A 24,326-nucleotide genomic window follows, 5' to 3' on the forward strand; every position below is an offset into this window, starting at 1 on the left:
CTGCTAGACGTGTTGAAAGCTCAGTCAGTGGGGACCAGAATGTTAATCCCTGCTTCACAACTCTCAGACCGCCCTTCTCTGCATAAGCTGGATTTTTTTTTTGTTTCTCTTTACGTTTCTTTCCTGCCTTCTCTTAAACCTACGACTACCGCGGGAGACTAATCTGAGCTCAGTATTATTGCTGAGTCCGAACGGTAGAAGTTAGCGCCGGGAAAATCAGTGCACTGGCCGAGGTTTTGTCCAAACGGATTACTTTTGCAGATGAACCATGAAATGTGGCTACAAACATGTCAGGTTTTTATTAACACCGAAGGCAATCGGTGACTATTAGTTAATTATTAAATTAATTAGTAAAGACAGCTTTTCTGAAGTCGTGACAGGTTCATTGAAATTAATAACTTAAATGAAGCCAGTAGGAAATGTAAGGGAGGTCATAGCTATTGCGATGTTGTAATGATTTGTCAATGTAATTGGAATTTATTCTAGCGCCTGTGTGCTGAAACGTTCCCTGAGACCATACTAACAGAATCACAGCATTCTACTGTGACTAGGAACCTTCGTGTTTAGGCGTTTCGTTATTCGTTTGCCCAACTTTCAAACGTGGCATGAGAGTCAAATAAGACATATGCAATTGAACTAACTTTTCACCAATTGTAAACTAATAATAAGAAAAAAAGGAAATTGTACAAAAAGGCTTGACGGTATAGTGGGACATTGCAACCTGGTTTAAATAGGAACAGAAACTAACGCCTTCACTATATGTGATTAATTATCCGGACTCTGATCTGCGATTGTAGTTTGGACCCAGTGCGATTGATCAACTGCCATGACTTCCAAAAACGACGGGGCAGATTTCGATAATATTTCGTTTATTTTGTCTAAAATTTTGCCAGTTTATGACCAAAACATATTGCGTTTTTGAACCCAAACAGCCAGCTGTCGAATATCTGCTGTGCCCATTAATTTTAAACCGACACGGGGACTGAGAAGGGTTATCCCGGTTTATTTTGTTGGGACAGAAAAGAACACGTCTCCTTGTGCGGTGCTTCACAATGTAGAGAAATGTAGCGAGCGGCTATTGGATCAGGCCTGCTTTCCTTAAAATTGTGCTCGGCCACGGTAAAGCAAATCCAAACGCAGCCTGGGACACACTGTGTAGGGCTGAGTCCTCATCTAAAGAGCAGGAACACGGAGAATACCCGGAAATAACATGAAACGTCTCCAGATGTATTGAGAAAGAAGGTTTCACTAAATTCAATTTAAAAAAAAAACTTTTTACATGTTCCCTGGTTCAACACTAGTGAAGTATCAATAAAAAGTTAATTTCCTGCCTGTGTTTTGATATATGTAATCGACACGGGCAATAACGCCCCTGTGTACCCCAGCTCTAATGTTCAGGCACATATCATAGCTATTATAAATCCTATTGTTATAATCCAATAAAAAGGGTTTCATCAATCAAAATCTCCCAGTCCCTCGCAGCTTCTACAATAGTCATACGGCCAACTCTATATGATGATTATACCTCCTATTTTTAACAGTCAGTTCTGACTGTTTTATTTTGTAACAGTTTATAAAGCGGTTAATTTCCGAAGGAATTAAGTCATTTTTACGCGCAAAGTGGACGATCTTCCGTGACAAGATGCGACATCACAGAAAAATTTGAAATATGAATTGAATGTATCTAATTAAACCGAGAGAGAGCCAGTGTGTAAAAAAAAATTAGAAAGGGCCTTGTTAGATTGACCCCTCTCGGTTGTGGATCTGTATGTGAGAGCTTCCTTTTTCTTGATGCAAGTATGCATTGTTTAGCTTGTTAGTGTTCACATGGGGCTGGGTACCACCTATACATGTGTAAAGATATTTACATTTGACGCAGTTTCATGTTAGTGCAGTTGGAACCCACTGCAGACAGCCCAGATAAAAATCTGTGTATACGTGTGATGTCTCATACAAGTCTAGCTTTGCAGATATACGGCTCTGAAACTTTTTTGTTGCCCTTGTCCGTACTCTGTGTGGATACTGGTTGGTAGAAAGTCATGACAGCGGTCAGGGCTGATATTTGAGGTCAGGAGGGGTAGAATGTGCCAAGTGCCCAGATACGAAGTAGAAAACTCTAACCGCTAAAAAAAATCCTGATAGACACCGACGCTGAAACTGTAGCAGTGTCTATAGTCACTGGTTTTCTGAGTGTTTATCTATGTACCTAGCAGGTGTTTACTGCTTGTACCGGAAGGGGCCACATACATTAAAGGATTATTTTGCTTTCTTATAACCTAAGGATGTTTTCTGCATTATGCGTGCCTTTTATTAGCTGGGATTTTAGTGAATCGTTTTCTGCTATTCTCTGATATCTGATTTTCTTAATTTAAGGATTACCTTGTTGTCATATCCCTTCTGATGGATTACCTGCAGGAAAGGCTTTGTCTGGGATATGTCGCTCTTGGATTATTTCTGCTCCTCATATCTGCAAATGCTAGGTTTGAATTACTACCGATTCTCTTGCCTCTAACACTATTTCCCATTATCACTCACATGCCTCTAAGATTGTTTCCAATATTAGCATGAGGCGCTATCACACCGTCTCATGATCAATGCTTTCCAGTCTGCACTGTCAATTTCGGGCTTTTTGAAATCTACTCGAAATTTTGGCTTTGAAACTCAACGTAATGACTCTGTGTGAGTTTACATTCGCTTATTATATCCAATGTCAAAGTCGTTGCTGTGGATTTGTAATGGGTCAGTTTGCTGTTCCAGTTGTTGTTCCAGTGAATCTGGCCTGATATTTTCCTTTCTCTCCTGGTTCTTACCTGCCCAGGATCTTGCTGACACAGCCGTGGCTCACCCGGAGTTGCCTGGAGATGTCACACGGTCTCACTCCTTGATGGGCCAGCTCGACGATCCGCTGCCGGACAACATCGGGGAGAGGACGACCATTGACAAAGACCCCTCCGAGCTGATTCACCCCGCCGTGCCCTGTATACAACATACAAGACAAGAAAGAGAAAAAAAACACTGCAGGCTCTACAGTAGATTTCCAATACCGAGTCTGCATTTCCCAGCTCGAGTCTAGTGGCCGCACACAGGGCCCAAGCAGAAACATGGGCAGGAGAAGGAGTGACCTCCCCCATCCCCCACCCTAATCAGCAGCAATCCAACCCCCCACCCCCACCCCTCACCCCTCCCCATTACCCCCCGCCACCCTTGCACTAAGTAGCTGTCTACTTGCATGGAAAGATGGGGGAGGGGGAGACATGGGGTGGGAAGACATTTCAGGCACATTGGAGAGTGGGGAGATCAGGAGAGTGAGGACACAAGACAATGTTTAAAAGAGGGGAACAGTGTTCAAACACAGGCCCAGCATTAGGCTGCACAGGAAGACAGGGAGCCCGCAGCTTCCTGGTACACTTTTCATATCAGCAGATCACAGCCACACGCTCTCCGCCAGCAACTGGACCTCCGGCAAGGAACAAGGATTTTATACCCCAGTGTATTGTGAGATGTCTACAATATGGACCCACACTGGCTTCAGTTAACAGCCTTTAAACAGAAAACAGAATGGTTGTTGCTGTGAGTTACAGACACACCAGTCGTTTACTGAAAGCGAAAGTGGTCTACTGAATTCGGAACAGAAAATGAGCCCCTTTCGCTGACAGTTCAGCTTCCTGTGTTAAAAAAGAGTGGTCGATCGGAGTTCTGCGGACGGATTTTAGTCGCACCCACAACCTTATGGGACTAAGACATGTTCCTATTGAGTAATCGGCTGCAGGACTGCAAAGCGTTCAATTCTCAAACCGAATCTAAGAGAATTTTTAGAGGTTTGCTAGACTTTTTGAGACAGTTTGTGAGTTATCTGTCCAAAAAAAAGCATTTTTTCAATCCTAATGCGATGATAAATTTCTGCAAGTCTTTCAAGAAAACCAATGGGAAAGTGAATGGAAAATCATAACACAAAATTAGAGCGTTTTTCTTTTCTCTAACATGGCTCCAAATTGCATTCAAAGCAAATGGAATCCACATTCAGAAATAAAACACCCTTCCTTCACTATGACAAGTATTGATAAATGTTGTTAAGCAATCCTACACTTCAGTACCTGGGTGTGTTTGAGAAAATCGGCCTGCTTCAATTTTTTTATCAATCTGTTTTAGCCAAGGGGGACGAAAGTTAAAACGGGGACAGTCTAATACCTGGAATAGAGGGGTAACAGGCGCCGCGGGCTATTTAACCTCTTCCACTGTCCCTTTCACTGTTTTCAGCATTAAGTGAAATCAACGTTTTGCTAATGAGTCAGAAATGACACACTACTTCCTTTTTTTCTACTGAATTGGCATTTGATTTCACCCGATGGAACAAGAATGGATCGCGACTATAAGATCATTTGGTTTTATTTAAATATATAGATGCCATCAGATTTCACGCCGGATCCGTTTAAATTTCCCAAGTTTGATTTTGAGATTTTGGTCCACTTTCCAAAGCGAAAGCCACTGCCATTTACTTCCGCGAATAAGTTTACTGGGAGCGGATAAATACGGAATAGAATTGTAACAATCGCCCGACTTTGAACGGTTTTCCTAAAATCGATAATATTTGATTCGATCTGGAACTTTGTGTGCGCGCTTTACTCCACATCACTGTATAGCAACAATCTTAAATCGATACAGCGGCAGAAAAAAATCCTGCCTGCTTTTGTACCAAGCAAACCTGGTCAACGAGGTGCGATTCCTAAAGTGTGTTTAGTTCCCTCTCTACAATATGATTAGTTCGAGTTGGTAAAGCATCTGTTTACAAGCAGTAGGTATAATAACTCTTAACACACCGTGATAGAATGTGTCATTTCATATAACGCCGACCAAATGGACAAGTCCCAGCCAACTCTGTCAAGCGAAACTAACGTGCTGGAGATTTTTCTGTGGTCCACAACCTTCAGAACGGACTTTCACTGCTTCACATCAACTTAATCTTCACCGGTTAAGCACAAAAGTAATTGCAATCGGAGAAAGCAAAATCATACAGTTACACGCCGACTTTATTTAATCTGCAGGTTAATGCTCGCTAGCAAATTACTGGGAACTAGATTATTTTGTTTTGTTCACGAATTTTAATGATTCATCTATTGATGCGGCTGACTTTTACTAACGATGCTTAGAAAGCAACTGCATCACATGCTCTTTGGCAGCAAAAAGTACAAGCCTTTAAGATAATATTCCAACTGTGCTGTCGCTTTCGATTTAACTGTGAGAATTAAGAAATCTTTGTATTAACCCGCTTTCTTTTTTAATTCGGGAAAACCCGGAGGTGATATTAAAATGAACCGTGCACGTGTGACTCGATCGTGCCTTTCTGTTAAAAAGAGTCCCTTTCAAAGACTTCGCATTGCTCCGGGTCTAGGAGTATCTGATCACCAGCTTGTGGATACGGGTCTCCCAGCACTCTCTACACACTATCGCTCACTAGGAACCGCCAGACAAGCCAGGGAAGGAGCTGCCTACTTACTATGCATTGCTGCAAACGGGTCGTGCTTACAGTGGATTTCCATGAAAAGGCGCAGCCGGTCTTCAACTCGGAGAACACCTCGATTTCCTGGTCTGGATTTAACCCCTTCACCTATACTCCCAAAAACAAAAGAGGGGTGAACATCACCCCACGCAAACCCAGAAGAAGGTCTCGATGCCAGCCACTAATTGCAGGTCCTATGTCTTTGTGATCCACAAGGTTTCGGACGGATTGTGCAAGGAACGTAAAAGTTAAGTTTGACAAATGCAATTCATTGCCCCCAAAAAAGAGATCCAATTGCTACCCAGTGACAGCAGTGAATTTTAACTTCGAAATCGTTCGAAACCGGAAAAAAAATTCCTTTATGAATTCCAGCTTTTTTTGGCGTTTTCCTATGCAATTTGTCCGCTGTGTGTGTGTGAAGGCGGGTTTCCCGTTTCCCCGGAGTGCGCTGGCCCCCTGCTCTGTATTCAGTGGCGCTCACTCTCCTCCATAGTGTTTAAATGTGGCTGAGCCCGCGGTGAGTCGCCCCAGGCTCCGCCCGCCGCTCAGCCCCAGTCGCTGGCAATCACAACAGCACTGGCCAATCAGTGAGTGGCCCTCCTCGTCAGCAGCCAACCACGCTTAAGGGCTCTGCTGGTGAGCCAATCCTCGGTCAAGTTATTCGTCATTCACGCATGATCCGCCCCCGTCTGTGAAAGGCGGCCAATCATAAGCAGGTCCGTTTCAGCATTAACCAATCATCCGAAAGTCTTCTGTAAGGAAGAGGCAGTCTCCTTGTTAATTGGTTAATTCATGCAATACCTCGATTGGCTCATTCTGCTAAACTCGAGAGACGGGCTTCTTTATTCAAGGAATTCATTCACATGTTCAAAAACGAATTTAATTTTTCATTTGAATAATTTTAGACAATAATTATTTCAAAGAAAATCCTTCGACTTTTTGACTATATAAATAAATCCTTTACTTTTGACTGTAACTTAAAGAGCCTGTATCACATTATAGCGTCAAACTTGAGTGCAAATATCAGTTTTAAATGCAGATGTTGACACCAATCAATGAAAGATATTAGCTGGTTGGGGCATACATTACAGTACAACAAAATTAAGATATTGGTAAATTGTTTAACAAAACAGTTCTTGGGTAAGACCAAAAGCAGGGTTGCTAATAATGAAGAGTCGACTTGTATTTTAGTATATGTTGACCATGCATAGAGAACCTTAAGGGTTTCACGTTATTTTAGGACAGGTTAGCTGCAGTGTTTAACGGTCCTGCAGCCAAAACGATTTTTGGTCAGTTAACAAGTATCAAATGTTCACAATTTGATCATTGAAATTGAATTTACATATTATTTAGTACTGCTGTTTAGGGAAATGGGTTAAATAAAAGTGTGCTAAATGTGTATTACTAATTGAGCTCAAATACTTGTCGGCTGATGAGAAACTGTTAACCTCGTCATTTCGATGTTGAAATAATTAGACAAAATCTGTCCACCACGAGTTGACCCTTGAACCAATGGATCTTTCATTGCTAATTTAAAAGAATCTCAGTGATCGCATGCATCGGATTAATTAATTGTAATTGTGGTCAGTCATATCTTAAAGGGCAAGTCATTCCGTCTCACTTTCATTGTTAAATCTCTATCTGTTCTAGGAGACCATCCGGTTGCTTAAAGCTTTTTTCTTTCTCTCTACGACTTCAAAGTGCCAACCCGCATACCCACTATACACATATTTTGCGCGCACACGCACGGACACACTTTCTGGTTTTGAGTTCACACTCTATTTGCATAGAAACCACTTATCAATTCTCATTGACAAATGATACAAATCAATAACATAGTAAACCTCCACGACTATTTAACATTCGATAATGGTTATATGAGCGATATTCAGCAATTCAAATAGACTGCAATACCACATCAACACTAATATTTAATCAAGTGACCTCCGAGACGAGTTTGTCTTCCAGAAATATATAAAAAGAATCCTCGCTATTTTATTCCAATATCAGCAATTAGTAAAGAGTTTTAAAAGTTAAATTCGCCAAATATCACAATTAAAACACATTAGAAATTCCACATCAGAATTTACTTTGGATTCCAAATGCCATTAATTCATCCTTTTTGGTATAAACTGTTTTCTATGTATATTGAAATGACCATAGATACAGGGTAATACAGTTCAGCAATTGTTTGCATTTTATAACAATGTTTATGACAGAATTAAAATATCACTGCTAATCTCGTGGATAGTCGTGATTTAATCAATAACATCAAACTTTCACGACAGTATTTATAATACCCTGTTTGTAACTATTTTTAATTTTTTTTCCATATTTCTAATAAACCTGCGGGTATTGATCTTAACAAAAAGGGGAAAATCCATATCCTTATTAAAAGAGCAGAGGCTTGGTCTGACGACTAGGTTCCATGGCGTCTTGGATATGTCTGATTGGATTTATTAAGGATGTGAATTTTCGAGCTAAGCTGAGCTGAGGAAAAATGTTAGTTGGACGAACTTCTTAAATCCGAATAAAATGCCTTTGGCGAGACATTGAGTCCAAGCGCCCAGCAACTGCAGATCTACGAGAACTTCTCCTTCATCTAGCCCAGTGTTTCCGAACCTAGGTTTCAAGAAATTTCAATTCCCTGGTGCCGCCCTCATTTCATTTCAGAGCTGCTAGGGAACCACTCTGTTTAGCTTTCACCTGCGGAAACGTTTGCTCAGATACGACTTTGTTTTCACATCAGCAAGTTCACAGTTTCCTGTCTAAGAGTTACCTGACGTAAGTAATGCGTATCCTCTCGGGGCGAAATATTGTCTCAGACACTGATAATTTGAACTTCTCGGAAGTTATACTTTTTGAAGGATTGAGGAATCTTTCTCTACCCGTGGGTACAGATTTACCGAAGCAAACAACTATTTCATGTGGTGAAATGCCATTTTCGAATTTTTCCAACAAGCTCACAAATGATCTTAAAACAAAATGTGTATGAAACGTTGTTCATTAACCTGTTCTCCAGTGCATTTAACTGGTACTATTAAAGAGCACCTTTTCTAGTTTTATTTTCTATCTACACTCTGAAAGGGTTTACTGCTGTAAACTCTTCGTGGAAAGACACTAGAAAGATCCGTTCAACAGCAGCCCAGTCGTTTCTGCAATGTTGATGTTCCTGTATTATAAGCCCGGTGATGATAATGATATATCGGTGTCAAAGGATAATGGGTAATGTCCTCCATCCCCTGTATAGCAACAAAAACTAACCAAGGCCTGCTTTTTCTGGCAGAAATTCCTTGTTCGGTCGCCCCATCCCAATATAAAAACAGGCAGCTCCTCCTATGCTCATGTTCTTTGCTAAATAATACATACCGGGGAGGGGGCAGGATAAACTCCCAGGCCTCCCCTAAGGTCAAGCCAAAGATACCCACCATAGGTCCAGACCGCTTAGGAACTACCAGTGGGGTCTTCATCATAGTCATTGTCATAGAGATGTACAGCAGAAATACAGCACAGACCTTTCGGTCCAACTCACCCATACCGACCAGATATCCTAAAATAATCTAGTCCCATTTGCCAACATTTGACCCATATCCCTCTAAATCTTTCTTATTCATGCACCCATCCAGATGACTTTTAAATGTTGTAATTGTACCAGCCTCTACCACTTCCTTTAGTAGCTCCTTCTATACACGCGCCACCCTCTACGTGGAAAAGGTGCCCCTTATGTCCCTTTTAAATCTTTCGCCTCTCACCTTAAATGTATGGTCCCTAGTTTTAGACTTCCCTACCCTGGGGGAAAAAAAGACCTTGTCTATTCACCCTATCCATGCCCCTCATGGTTTTAATAAACCTCCAAAGGTCAGCCGTCGGCCTCCGACGCTCCGGAGAAAAAAAAGCCCCAGCCTACTCAGCCTCCCTCTATAGCTCAAACCCTCCAGATCCGGCAACATCTTTATAAACCTTTCTGAACCCTTTCTCTACATCTTTCTCATAGTAGAGAGACCAGAACTGACCAGAAATATCCTAAAAGTGGCCAAACTCCTGAAGAAGGCTTACGCCCGAAACATCGACTCTCTCGCTCCTCGGATGCTGCCTGACCGGCTGTGCTTTTCCCAGAGCAGCGCTTTATCAACTCTGACTCTCCAGCATCTGCACTCCTCACTTTCTCCTTTACTCAATACACTGACAAATAAAGGCAAGTGTAACAGACGCTTTCTTCACCAGTCTGCGACTCCACTTTCGAGGAACGATTCCAGTCCTTACTGGCTGGACTTTCTCCGGCAGTCCTAAAGTGGGGCCGCGCTGTGTCAAGCAGTGACTCAGGTGTTCCACGACCTGTTTGATCTAATGGATGGAGAAGCCAAATGATGTCTTAGTTGTACTTCTTATTTGTATCTCTCATTTGAAGGAAATTACTTTATTGGATCCCATGCAATCTAGCCTTCCAGAGCAGCCTACTATGTGGAACTTTATCGAAGGTCTTACTGAAATTCATATAGACTACTTCTACCACCTTGCCCTCTTGGGCGGCACGGTGGCACAGTGGTTAGCACTGCTGCCTCACAGCGCCAGAGACCCTGGTTCAATTCCCGCCTCAGGCGACTGACTGTGTGGAGTTTGCACGTTCTCCCCGTGTCTGCGTGGGTTTCCTCCGGGTGCTCCGGTTTCCTCCCACAGTCCAAAGATGTGCAGGTCAGGTGAATTGGCCATGCTAAATTGCCCGTAGTGTTAGGTAAGGGGTAAATGTAGGGGTATGGGTGGGTTGCGCTTCGGCGGGGCGGTGTGGACTTGTTGGGCCGAAGGGCCTGTTTCCACATTGTAAGTAATCTAATCTAATCTAATCTAATTGATCATAACTTCTGAGGGCATTCTTGCAACAATGCAAATTAGAAGGTCAAATTAGAAGGTTCTGAAAGTTCCTAGACATCCTTCTGATCCAATTCAAACAGTGCAGGAATAAAAGGCAAGGACGCCAATCAATGTTTTTCTAACATCACTGACCTTTTCATATTTTGGAAAACATTTGTATAAAAACAAAAAAAGTCAAGTGTCAGGTCGAAAATAATTATTTAATTTGGCATATATTTAAACAATATTTATGAACTTTGTGTTTCCTCTCACCTCCGCTACCTTGTCGTGAACACACTCTCAAACCGCAGAGTGATCACTAACCAGGTAACCTCATTAACTAGACGATAACTTATCATTTCCCATGAATAAGCATTTTGGATAATGTTGGATATTTACGGGGCGTCATGTTAAAATGAAACATAGATCGTTCCACCTTTCACTGACACATCTCAGCCCCAACAGGAGAGACTTACTTATTAGCTTAGAATCGAATAGAATCCCTACAGTGTGGAAACAGTCCATTTGGCCCAACAAGTCCACAGTGACCCTCCGAAGAGTAACCCACCCAGACCCAGTCTCAAACCACTCTATATTTACCCCTGACTAAAGCACCAAACCTACACATCCCTCAAGACTATGGGCAATTTAGCATGGCCAATTCACCTAACCTGCACATATTTGGATTGTGTGAGGAAATCGGGGAACTTGGAGGAAACCCAGACATGGGGAGAATGTGCAAACTCCACACAGACATCTGACTGCCCTCGAAACACAATGGGAGAAATTCCACAAAGCTCGGTTTATTGGAGAGTTGCTAACTACAAGGGATTCACACAATGGAGCCCAAGCTAACAAGAGGAGCCTAGTCAAGATGTTGTTTCTGTTAGCAAAAGGGAGCTTTAGCGAGAAATTCAGGTATGCGGAGAAATTCACGGGATGACATTTAACCCGGAAAACAATGTGGGCTTCATGGCAAGACGGTGCTAGAGGATAGCCACGGCGAAAGGTCGGTAAGAAGTGAGCAGGCAGAATGAACAGCCAGTGCTGTCAGTATGGAACCATTTTCCTCTCTAAAAAAAGCGCCAGAAGCTTGGGGTTAGATATGTTCCTGAAGGGTCAATGCAGGAATCACTTGTTAAGATATCTGCTTTGGGGGAGTTAGTTTTTTTTCACACATTCTCATGACAAGTCCGAAATTTATTGCTGCCATAACAATAGAATGGCTCTCTTAGTCACTCCAAAGAACAATTTAGCGTCAAACATTGTAATGTGGCGCTGGCACCGTGTTATATAGCGCAGGGCTACAGGCTTCCTTTTGAGGAACATTAGCAAATCAATTTGGGTTTTATTATATACTGTTACGCCTTTTGATTACCTTTCACTTTTTTTAAATTAATTTAAAACTGAATTCAAGTACTAAACATCCATGATCTGTGGATTCCTGCTCCGCCCTCTGCCACACGGCTCCATTAGTTAAGCTACTGCACTTCTTACTGTCTAACCTGAAACCTATGGCAATTCTTAACATTCATAATCACAGGTTGCATTTTTACTGCGTCTAAACAGCAATGTTTCATTATTGTTGGAGTTCACAAAAGGTACAATTTTACTGAGAAAACCAAGCCAATGAAGGGCGTCACACCGATTTGTGTTTCCAAAGCTGCCCGCATTAACTCGAGGAAGACTTATTTTGTTTGTCATACGACTTGTCTTATTTGAACAAATGGACTGAACAATTTCAGTCATCTTCCAGCATAACGTGACTCCAATAACGGCTTAGTGTACGTACATCGCCAGTTGAGAAATGAAATCAGACGAAGGGCAGAGGTAGCAATTTATGTTATCGCTTTCGGCATTGGCTGGGAACTAGTGTCAGTTAAAAGATAACTCAGGAGTTACAGCGACTACCGACTCCACTAAACCAAGTCAAAAACAAAACTGCAGATGCTGTACATCTGAAATGAAAACAGAAAATGACGGAAAACTTCAGTGGATTTGGTAGTATCTGTGGAGTCAAAACCCGAGTTAATGTTTCAGGTCCATAACGTTTCATCAAAGTTAAACGCTTCCAGCAATTGGAAAGGGGCGGGGAGGGAAAGGAACGTATATGATAGAGTGCAGGGTGGGAGAGATTAAAAGACAGAAAGTTGATGTCACTGTATCAAAAGGAGTGGAAATTGGACAAGTGAAGAAAACAACAACTGGGGCTGGATGGCAGAATTATATACACGTGAGAAGTAACCTCCGTTTATCTCTCCACAGTAGTTACCTGATCTCCATCTTGTTACGTGCTATGTCCGATTTCTGGGATCGATGACACAAAACCAGTTCATGCTTGTGCTTATTCTCCTGTTTTTTCTCATTTACATGCATCATGGTGACCTTCTATTCCCCTGGCCATCATTTGCTTGTCTATTTTCCCCTTACATGCACCCATGCTTTTCGCTTTACCCACTCCCTATGGTACCGAATTTGATACTGTCAACACTCCAGGTTAAAAAAAAAAGTTTAATTTGAATTCCCTATTGGATTTCTCGGTCACTATGTTATATTACTGACCTCTTGTTAAGCTGTTTCCCACATAAGGAAACATTTTCTCTGTATCCCCTCTAGTAAATATTGCAGATTTTTTTTTAAAAATCCCTGTTTGTTTCAAGAGGGAAGACACTCAGCCTCTTTTTTGATATGTAAACCACACATTTCTACTAAAGTAAAAGTCGTGAGGCCCTCTCAAGTAAATTATGCACATACAGCACAATAGAAAGCCACATCTTAAAAGTGCACACGACCAATTTAGGACACTATGAAACTTTACAAATTTATCATTGGCTTTTAATACAGCACTGTAATTCTCCGTTCCCCCGTGTGGTATTAAAATGAGTTCTCCGTAGAGTAAAGTTCGATCTCTGCGGTCAAACACCCACCACTCCCCTCCCCCCAACCTGTTCCTAAAGCCGCCTCCAGGTGCGGTATAACTGGGGTCTGAAGACTGGAAGTTTTTTTTTCTGTAAACATGCCGGTCTGAGCAAGTGTCTGTAGCGTAACTGCAACCTCGAACTATGATCTGGGCTATACAGGTACCATTTCCCGATGCGGCGCCTTAGAAACTTATTTTAATATACGCTGCTCAAGGAAGGAAGCTACTGTCGTTCTCCCCGCTAAACTGGACCTGTTTTAGTCCAAGCGCAACTTTGGCAGTCAACATCCTGCAAAATGAAAGGGATTATTCTTACTCCACTTGCGCTTCCAGTTTGGATTCACGGATCGAACGGGTCTTGTCGAATTTTGTTTTTTAAAATGTGCAAGTGTTCAGAGCAGTCTTAGTGGTGAAGGGCAGAACGAGATCCAAGTGAAGATTACAGTGTTTGTGCAGAGTTACACACTGGAACGTTCGACAGAGGGCACTAAATCGCAAACTATTGCTTGTCACTTTCTCCTTTTCCAGCACCACTTCCTCTCCTTATTTCCTCGGACATTACCTATTCTTCGAAGTCCATTTCTCACATTTATCTTCCATTTCTATTCGCTATTTGACCATATAATGTTTACCCAATAATTACATTCCCACGTCTTTAATAATTGTTCATCATTAATTTGGTTTTAACTGATTGTCTCTGAAGTTAGTATTATTAGTTAGATAGCGTTATTATTTTGGGGATGGATTCCGAACCCTAATGCAAGGAACCTTTCGCTTCTTACACCTCCAGTTAATGGTATAAAGGTCAAATAGAGTGGTATCACTGGGACTAAACAACTATGGCGACTGTCAACCAGCCGAGTCACAATAATTTTGAGTTGGTTGAAGAAAATTGTTAAGTTCAATGATTGGGCCGAGTACAGTAATATGAAATGTAAATACTGTGCAGAAGTAGTGTTTTAAGTTTCAATAACTAATGTTGCCGAATTCGTTAGTCACAGAGCGACCACAAATGTATCATATTTGGTTTTAAATGTGATGTTTGTTGTTATTTGCACATCCGCACTTACTGACATGATACCATAACTGAATTAAAGCACAGATTATTATTTGAGTAATTATCAAGTCCGAATGAGGTTAATTGACCAATATGGCCAACATTGTCCAATGAGTGTATCCTATCATTCCTTTCTGTAATGTTCTTTAGCAGAAAAATCGTCCGTGAAATTCAGAAGCTTTATTTTCATTAAAATAATCCCAATATCAAAGTAGGAAATCGGATGCTGCCGACTAAATGTAGCCCAAAATAAAATTATTACTGGCAATTTCAGAATTCCGTCCGAGGTTTGGAATCATGCCTGTTGACACTGGTTTATTTTTTCCTGGCACGATATTATCTCCCAACAAATTTATAATATTGCGTACAAGGAAATCATCACAACTTTATCAGAGAAAATTGCAAAAGTCTTTTTTCAAGTGTCTGGTCACTCTGATTTGACCGTGTATCTTGGCACTGGCAGTCCTGTAACTTCATTCAAATCTACACAGGATGCACGATGTGAACGGTACGTTGTGTCACTTTTGCATGCCGCTACAATCACAGCACTCTATAGGTGTGATGTTAGATCTCTGATCTACAGTGGTATCAGTCACCTACTATTTACAATATTTCATATTGGGATTCAGTGGAACAGATACAGAGGATGAATTATGGAGAGAATTGTGACGGAAGATAATACATCTATCGATTCTCCTTGTATAATACACAGCGTACTACTAAAGGTCTAGCTTACTCTTGTGTTTTCCTGTAGCCTGACAGTGACTGACACTTGTGACCTGGCAAATCTAATCTTTCTACATCATGAAACGTATCAGGCCATTGATTTAAGGGAGACATTCAGACGGCGCTTGAAATTATCTGTGAATGAGGTGGGTAAAAAAGTGATTGTTGTCAATCCATGAAGAACAGAGCTGGGCTGAAAACGCCAACTCTCAACACATTGGTGCAGACCACAAGTCTGACTTTACTCTCGCTTTGCTTCACTGTAGTAAATGTGAATCTCCCTGTGATTAAAACCACGATTCAAAACGGGAGAGAACAATTTATAATTTGCACTTGAAGGACACTGCACTTCTCCCTCTCTGTTCATCTCTCCGCCCTATTCTGGCGGTTTTCATCTTGCAGGTGCAGAAAGTGAAATTGCACTCTTTGACGGGGTGAGGGGAAGTTCAATACGTTTCTATCTTAAGCAACTGCTGCCAATTTCTTTGCTGCTGTTTGGGCTAACTCCTGCGCTGAACAGGGCCTCACTTCGGTGCATGGCTTTGCACCTTCCAACCTCGGGAGGACATTCCTGCTGTACGTTTTCTGAACCGGAAACGTGCCAGTCCGTAGCCCAGTGAGTCCAGTCTGACAGAGATGTGAGGTCTATGTTTTTCCTCACTACCGCCCCCCCCCATACACACACACACACAAGCCCCCCAGCCCACCATCTTATACCTTCTAATAGGAATTGATCTCCTATGCGTCTTTTGAGGCTCTAAATCACAAAGAGGCTCTTTTCGGAGCATATTTAAAAGCTATCATTGTAAAACTCGACTGGAGTCTATTCAAAAGGCATTTGTCCTGTTAAGTGGACACTTTCAAAAGCTGCTCCTTAAGCGTGAATGTATCGTTTGGAAATATTGGTACTTTTTTTCTCTAAAGTTTTAAGCAAAGACCAGAATCTAACAACAATACGGTGACTGTAACTTGCAATTGTGCTAAGTTGCTTTCGAGTGTTTTTTTTTGACCCAGGAAGCGCAGCCCCTTGAACTTCTGCACCGTTTCAACTGTGTGTGTACGTGTCTATAAATAGTGGATGGCACGCAGCCTGGATGGTTTATTTGACATGAATATACAGGCAGACAATGTAAAGTTCATCACCAGAAAGGCAACTAATTAACAAAGGCAGCATTTTAAAACAGGCCAGGCCATACCGAACAAGTGTGGCGCGCACGTGCTGGTACAAAGGATTTCGACCCTGTCATCTGTCAGCTCGGAAGCTGAAGGTAAACAATGATATAGATTATTTCACGGGTCACAGACAGGAAAAGCAGTTAATGTCCCAGAATGGCACAAATTCATTCTGGTGTCAACCTCGGCAACTGGAGCCCTTTATGATCAATAACTGGGCAGGATTCTTTCGCAAGCTGAACTGGGGAAGGGCGGAGGGGTCAGTTAATCTGTCAGGGACTGAAGGGCACAGGAACCCACTCTTTGTTTTCAGTGATTCCTCGTGAATTATGTGAGAAATTTCAGATTCAGACGTCGAAGAACACTTGAGGTTAAATGCGGTCTGCTTTCTTTTCCCTTGGAGTAAACCTGTTCGAGGTCCTATTCTTCTTGTTTCTTTTAATTTTTTTTCCATGTTGCCATTGAGAGAAAGCACCCTGGTGATCGAGTGCCCGGCCACTGCAGCCGGAGTGCAAGCGACTGTGTTATCCTAAATAGCAAACCAAAAGGTAAAACTACCCTATAAACGCCAGCGTTTACGGAGCTGAGTCCTTAGAAGGCATTCCAATTTTGGAAGCTCGGGATTGAGTTTCATTGAATAACTTCTTTCTTGCAAAATAAACGATTATCTATAACCGGCTTTAATGTTGTAAAAGAGCGGTGTAGAGGGGCGGGGTGGACGGGGGCGGGTGGTGATGGGATGTGCTGAGTGGAGAACAGGCAACGCTAAACACAGTCCGCTGAACTCAACCATCACAACACAAGCCACGGGCTGCTTTAATTGGTATTGGCGAACAGGCTGCTGAGCAGACCTGTTGAATTAATTTTCAAATAAGCAAAATAACAGTGGTTTGAAATTCGTAGAAAATCACATAGCGTTTCACACGCCGAGACATCCGCCACCAGGCCCCCGGTTACTTTACAACCTGTTTCCCCCACTGCAGTTCTCAAAAGCATGATCTCAGCGCCCGGTTCCACCATGTTCGGTGCATTCACAGCTCATCGCTTTAAAATTGAAGCAAATCAAAAGGAGGTGTTGTTTGTGGCCAGATGCTACAAAGTTGTTCTGTTAAGAAATGCAGGCCCATACAAGACAAAACGCGATGCTAGATTTCACACTGGAGAATATACAATAAAAGTTTCACATTTGCAGACTTAATTCCCAGTCCCTAGACTATATCCGAGTATCGGGTTTAAATCGACTTTGAAACTGCTCTCGTCGAATCAATTTTGCCTTACATTTTAATCTGGAAAGTGGACGAGCAAAATCGTATGGATTTATTGGAATTGCTGGGTCTTGTGTTGACAGACTGATTGCAGAAGCATGCCTTGATGGTTCAATGGGCGCTGTGGAGAAAGTTACCGGCGAACCCAAATCAGAGACATTTTGGTTACAGTAAAACTAACACCCCCTCCCCCCACCCTCTTTACCAACCTACATTTACAAAGTAATGTGTGTAAAGCTGGTTTCAGTTTGCCGATGAATCGTTCTGTGCAATTGATTTTGTTTTCGGTCAAAGAGCAGGTGTTCAAGAATAGAGACAAAGTGACATCCCAAAAGAGGTTTTTTTTTAACCTATTTTTAACAATTTCTCAGGGTTTCTTTTTGCTACGCCAAGTTTCACCGGCAAATTTTAAATCAATGTTTATCAACAAACCGAATAGGGTGGGTCAATTTCGGTTCGCTGTAGAGGTCTCCTATATTCTGATTTCACATTTGGAGCTCTCGTTTAAACTGTAACGGGCGACAGTTATTTCAAAACTATTCGGAACAAGGGTTGGGGGGATTTTTTTTATCAACATGTCAATCACAAATATTTTCTATTAACCTCCGAAACTGAACGTCCGGTATCGCTTGCACCCGCAGCATGTCTATCGAACCGTCGAAATGCTATTTTAAAAAAAACACAATCGATATGAACTGAGCAAAGAAAACGAGAATGGGGCACCCAGTTCAGCCACTTCCACGTGTTTTAGCTATTTTAATGTTGAAAAACAGCAAAATAAAATCTACAATCACCCCCCAATCGGCACACACAAACAGCGCCAATGCCCTTCTCGCACATGACAGCAGAAATTGCGGTGAACCGTAGGACTTTTTTTAAAAAGTGATTTTCTCTCAGTACACTCAGCTGCAGACTTGGTTTCAATAGTTTTGCGTCGTGCGTACTGATGGCAACCGTCACCTTGTAAATATTCAATGGAAACCAAACTATTCTTTGAGCTTAAACATGAACCAAATGATGTGACTGCTAACTCTGCGCAGCGACCATTGATTATCTTTCGAGATCAGTGAGATCGCGGGCCGGTTTTTAACTACCACAGTTTGCTACAAAGCATGAAAAAGTTACCACGCTCAGGTTGTGAAGGGGAAACTACTCTCAAATCAGTATCAAATCAGATGATCAATCACTAACCTGCTCAATTCAGACAGACAGTGCATGCACCGATATTCACACCCAGAAATACATATCCTCTTTGTTTGCGCTCAGTATTCAGTTTAAGTTGTCAAAGTACATGAATATTCCCAAGACAACTCACCATCAGTTGATTATTTAAAATTCTTTTAAACAAGTGTCTAAACAGCAGATTGTTTTACACGGATATTGATTAATTGTAAAAATAAACACGAGGCTGGCAGTCATGCAGTCGTTGCATGCTTTTAACATTCTTTTTTCACAGAAAGATTAAAAAAAATAAACCTACCTGATCGGACACTCCTGAGCGCGCTGCTATTTTTTTCCATGCTAGTTCTGGGATTTCGAATCCTTTGTGAAAAGATTGGAAGAAAAGTTGCCCCGTTTCGGTGTGTGTGCGTGTTTTTGTCGGCTCCGAATAATTTGACTCTTCCGCTACCCCGTCGCGTCTTTGGTGCTGCCCATTGATCCGAAACTAAACGTTTTAGGTGGAGAAAAGGCTCTGAACAAACCGTGAAATGATTAAGGAACTAAAAGAGCTCGCTACATGTGAGATCATGTCCTGTTCGCCTTTAGAGAGAGAGGGAGAGAAAAAAAATCGGAGAGTCCCTCGACACAAGCGAAAAGAAAGTAAAACTCTTACATCTGCCGGACAAATCACTCCCACCTATGGGGTTCTTGATAACTTTGACGTTGTCTCTCTCTCTCTCTCGCCTCCTATCCTCCTAGTTTCGGCCTGCGAATCAGGCCGATTATAATGCGCGGCATCTGCAATATTTTCTACAGTTTGAGGATAGGGATTCTGAAATGCTACATCACAAGCCGACCAAAGCATTGCTCTCTAACATTCTGAATAATGAAAAGCTTTTTTTTCCCCCATCACTTCACTCATTGTATAAGCGCACCTCCCCCCCCCCTCCCCGCACCTTGAATTTGCCTCGAGAAACGTACCAAACACTTTCTACCAAACCTCAGGAGCAATAATGGGGAAAAAAGCGTATCCTTCCCCCGAAATCCAGTGGGCTCTGTGCACCCACTTGCCTGCTTTCGGTTTATTCCTTTATTGTAGCGGGAAGATTGTTTACAAATTGCATTGAATTGATTCGCTTTTCATGGTGTGGGGGTTGGTGGTGGTGAGAGATACTCTAGCAACTGCATGCCCTCCCCCGCCCCTTTGTTTCGGACCGGATACTTTCTTGAAATATTAAAACAAGATTTTTCTTCTAAACGATTGCTGCACTTACAGGTAGGAAGATAAACAACTTGCCGCGCTTCTGTCTTCAGCCCTTTCTGAGGTGGTGCCAATATTGAGGTACGGAGAATAAGAGTGGGTTGCAGTAGTAACCCGAGACAGGTATACCACTAATGCACAGCTCCAATTGCATTTCAACATTAAACTGTGACCTCCGTATAACTTTGTATTACAAACCTGGATTTATCGGGGTGGGAGTAGGGATGTTTACATTGCTTTGCAGAAGCACAAATGGTACTGACTTCAGTCAAATTAAAACATGTGAGTGGAACGTGGGTAAGTTTGACAGTGCTCGCAATTTTCCCGTGTTCTCTGTATTTTACACATTTAACAAATTGCACATCGCAAAAGCATCTCTCTTTATACGTATAATACCGAGATAACATATTTTAGCTGGATATAATCTCATGGGAAACCTCAAAGCAAATTTTAAAGGACAAATCTATCAACGCTTTTCAATTCATATTTTTCTGACTTGTTTAAAAAGGCCAGATATTTCATGCCAAGAATATTCATGAACAAAAATATATATCTCCTTTTTTATATTAAATGAACGCCAACAATCCTAAAACAGTGTAGTTAAGAGTACAGAATATCTTTTATGGAAACATTTGCTGGCAGACTTTATTGAATCAACCGGTCTCTAAAATGCACACGGGTTAAAGGTAAAATCCAAGGGATGAAAAAAACACTCGTTCTGAAGTAGCCAGGCTCAAGAGCAAAGTCTATAGGGAGGACCTTGTCTTTGTTCCAGTCCAAAAGGATTCAGGTGATGCATCTTAATTGTTTATTTAAATGTCAAAGCTCATTAATGAACTAAAACAGGTATGCTTAGACTCCGCCTAAATCTGGACCATCTTGGTTTAACTTAAATAAAATGATTGCACTCTGCATCGAATTATCGAAAGTAATTACTGAGCAATTGATATAGAATCGGGGTGTTTGAAAGTTTTTGAACCAATTAGATATCGACTGCAAAACGTATGTAACAGACCGAACCAAGTTCAGATTCTGTCCAGGGCTTGGTTTACAACAAACTGACCAGGGAATGTTGTCAAATGAGAAACTTTATGAAGATTACAATGTTGACAGTGGAAAAATCCTTCCTAAAATATTTAAAAGAGATACGTGACATTTTATCTTAAGGTCATCCACATTTAACAATTCTGTTAATCGCATAAAACCAACACAACCGCTGGAATTGACTGAGTTCTCTTCTTGATAAGTGGAAGGGCAATTTAATGAAGGGTCAAAATAATGCAAGTTCTCTTACAAGTTGTATTGTAACCTTCCAAGCTAACCCCGAATTTAAGAAAGAAATCATTATGCCTGCTGTCATCTTAATTATGAATCAATTCTTTTTTTTACCAACTGTTTAGCATTCTCATTGGTCTTGAACGGTGTCTAGATTCCAGGATTTGCTCAAGATCGTAAAACATGGAAATCCACTCAACTGAGTAAAACACGTCAAACGTATTCTTGCACACAGCAAGTCACTAAATCCCAAGATCCTCGCAGTTAACTAGTGTTTTGAAACGCAACGTGCGAGTATAACGCTATAAATTGCGTCCGCCTATTGACACAAGCATTGGAAATATATAACTGATTAATAAGTACCTGAAATATGAACGATAGTGAGTTGTGCACAGTAAATTAAATTATGTTCCGTTCCCTCACTGATATCAGCCTACAGTAATTACACGAGCCCTAACTACCCTCACTACTTCTGCCTATCCATTAACAGGTAATTGTATGAAACGTGTCAAAATGGTTACCATATTTTATTGTCTCTAGAACTAACCTATACAGTTGACATTTATCAGTCTATCAATGATACTGAAGTAAAGCACACGTCTCAATCTGACATATCTGCTTTTGTTTTAATGGAGCTGCACTTTTCCAGAGCCCATCGCCTTCTACCTTCACAGTCTCAAATGTTTGTTCGAAACTTTAAACAGGCTTCACGAAAATCAATGATTCCGGTCACACCGTGGCTTGATTAGATTTCTTTTTCACAAGTGGTCATATGATAATTATAATTTGCAATAAGTTGTTTACATTGTGAAGAAGGTAGCCGCCGGTACTAATCCAGATTTTTCTCTCCAGCCGTGTGAGTTTGGCTATCCGTTTTTCCATCATACAGGGATATAACAGGGATACAGGAATGCACTTTTATTAATTTTCAAATGTAATTGTGTTTACATTTTGCCCGCTGTGCCGAAGATAAAACTAAAACCTAAATAGCAGCCTAAGTCTCACCAAACTTCACTTTTACCTGATGGAGTTCGTTAATCCAAATGCTGATGATTCAACGCTCTCGTTGAGAGGTTTGGAAAAAGGTAACCGGGACTAAGAAATGTTAGGGCTGTTGGTCTGGACCCGTGGAGGCAATTGTTAGGAAAACGTGCTCGAGTTGTGTGTCTTGTGAAGACCTAAAATTCAGGGGTTGACAATAAATGTCGTTCACTTCAAATGCAACAGTTCAACCTGATCCGAATTCGCATCTCACACAAATCTTTTCACAAGATTATACTGATCACAAGATTATTCCATGTGCTTTAGAACAAAGTTTTTTTTTGGAGAAAATGCAATTGCTTTAAAGAAAATCTGGTCCACTGATCCAGTTGGTAATATGACTTTTTATCTGCGACAGTTTTTCCACAGGGATTTTTCTTGACGGGGTTAGGGTCGAGGAACAGAACCAGAGGTAATAATCGAAACTGAAATATATAGTTTTACATCACCCTGAAAAAGCAGACAAATGAATGAGAGTCACCTGGGGAGCATAGTTGGAATAATCTTTTGCACCGTCAATAAACAGCAAGAGAAACTCCTGATGAAGGGCTTTTGCCCGAAACGTCGATTTTACTGCTCCTCGGATGCTGCCTGAACTGCTGTGCTCTTCCAGCACCACTAATCCAGAAGCAAGAGAAACAGGGCAGCCACATTCGTAGTGGTTATTCTCAGTCTGTTTTAATTCTGCACCTTATATTTAGGCATTGACATGTCTTCACTTTACACTGTCAGCAAGTATTTCGAGATATTTCCAGACCTTACAGTTTCATAACTCTGGTTCATGATAAAATATATCAACGTAACAAATATCAATAAATTCACACTGAAGGTGTAAAAGTTCTATTTTACCCAATTTAAATACACAAAGTGCAAAAATGTTAAAATTCAATTTACTGCAGGTGATTTATGACCCTTAGAATTCACAAGAATTTGACTGTCACTTACTGTGGTTGTATTTCAACACTAAATAATGTTTTGTTGTTCTTAAGTCATAAGGTAAGAACCAGTGGTGTTGGAGGTAGTACATTAGCATGGATAGAGAATTGGTTAATGGGCAGGAAACAGCAAGGAGGGATAACACCAGGTTGGCGGCCCATGATCAGTGGGGCTCCGTGCTGGGATTGCAACTGTTTATAATATATACTAATAACTTGGAGGACAGAAAGAATGTGTTGTAGCCAAATTTGCAGATGACACAAAAATAGAAGAAATAGCAGGTTGTGAGAGGGATACAAACAGTTTACAGAGATATATTGATAAGTTAACTAAGTGGACAAAAAATTTGACAAATGGAATATTGATGGGAAAATGCGAATTTGTTCATTTTGGAACAGAATATTATTTAAATGGAGAAAAACTGCAAACACCGACAATCCAAAAGGACTCGGGGGTACTTATACATAAAGCACAGAAAGCCAACACACAGGTGCAGCAGATAATCAGGAAGGCTAAAGGAATGTTTGCCCTTACTTTAAGGAGCTGGAGTATAGAAATTCTTATTTCAACTGTACAAGGTGCTGGTGAGAACACATTTGGAGTACTCTGAGCAATTTTGTACCCCTTATGTAAGGAAAGATATCATTTCAGTAGAAGCACTTCAGAGAACATTCATTTTGATGATCCCTGGCTTGGAGAGATTGTCTTATGAGCTAAACAGATTGGGACTCTATTCACTGGAGTTTATAAGAGTGAGGGGCAATCCCACTGAAATGCATAGGATTCTTAAGGTACTTGACATGGTAGGTGCTGAGAGGATGCTTCACCTCATGGGAGAGTTTAGAACAGAGGGCATAGGCTCAGATTAAAGAGGTGACAATTTAAAACTGAGTTGAGGAGAAATTTCTTTTCTCAGAGGGTCGTGAGCCTTTGGCACCCCTTGTCACAGAGAGATGTGGGGGAAGATTCCTTGTGTATACTTAAGGCCGAGATTGATAGATTCTTGATCAGTAGTGGAATCAAGGGTTACAGGGAAGGGAAAGGAAAGGAAAGTGGATGTGAGGATTGTCAAATCAGTTGCGATCCTGTTAACTAGTGGAGCAAGCTCAAAGGGCTGATCAACCTACTTTTGACTTGATTTCTTATGATCTTGTGATCTTAATTTG

At 41.3% G+C, this 24,326-nt stretch overlaps 1 protein-coding gene across 4 annotated transcripts in view; it reads right to left on the reverse strand.

Moving 5' to 3' along the window:
* pax5 (paired box 5) overlaps nt 1-19,234 on the reverse strand; it is a 216,165-nt gene extending 196,931 nt beyond the window's left edge. For 2 of the 4 annotated variants that reach the window (XM_087994686.1, XM_087994665.1), the window contains exons 1-2: nt 5,495-6,013; nt 2,811-2,976 (exon numbers count right to left, since the gene is read on the reverse strand). In XM_087994686.1, coding sequence (XP_087850812.1) covers nt 2,811-2,976; nt 5,495-5,537 — 209 coding nt within the window. In that variant the 5' untranslated portion in view covers nt 5,538-6,013. Of the gene's footprint in view, nt 1-2,810; nt 2,977-5,494; nt 6,014-18,966 lie in introns of those variants that run through there. The other 2 variants (XM_087994671.1, XM_087994680.1) reach the window with 2 other exon arrangements.
* Between the last annotated feature and the right edge of the window lie 5,092 nt (nt 19,235-24,326).

Source organism: Chiloscyllium plagiosum, unplaced genomic scaffold, assembly GCF_037043375.1.
Source record: "Chiloscyllium plagiosum isolate Xiang-an unplaced genomic scaffold, Cpla_swu_hap1 HiC_scaffold_2, whole genome shotgun sequence".
Classification (NCBI taxonomy): domain Eukaryota; kingdom Metazoa; phylum Chordata; class Chondrichthyes; order Orectolobiformes; family Hemiscylliidae; genus Chiloscyllium; species Chiloscyllium plagiosum.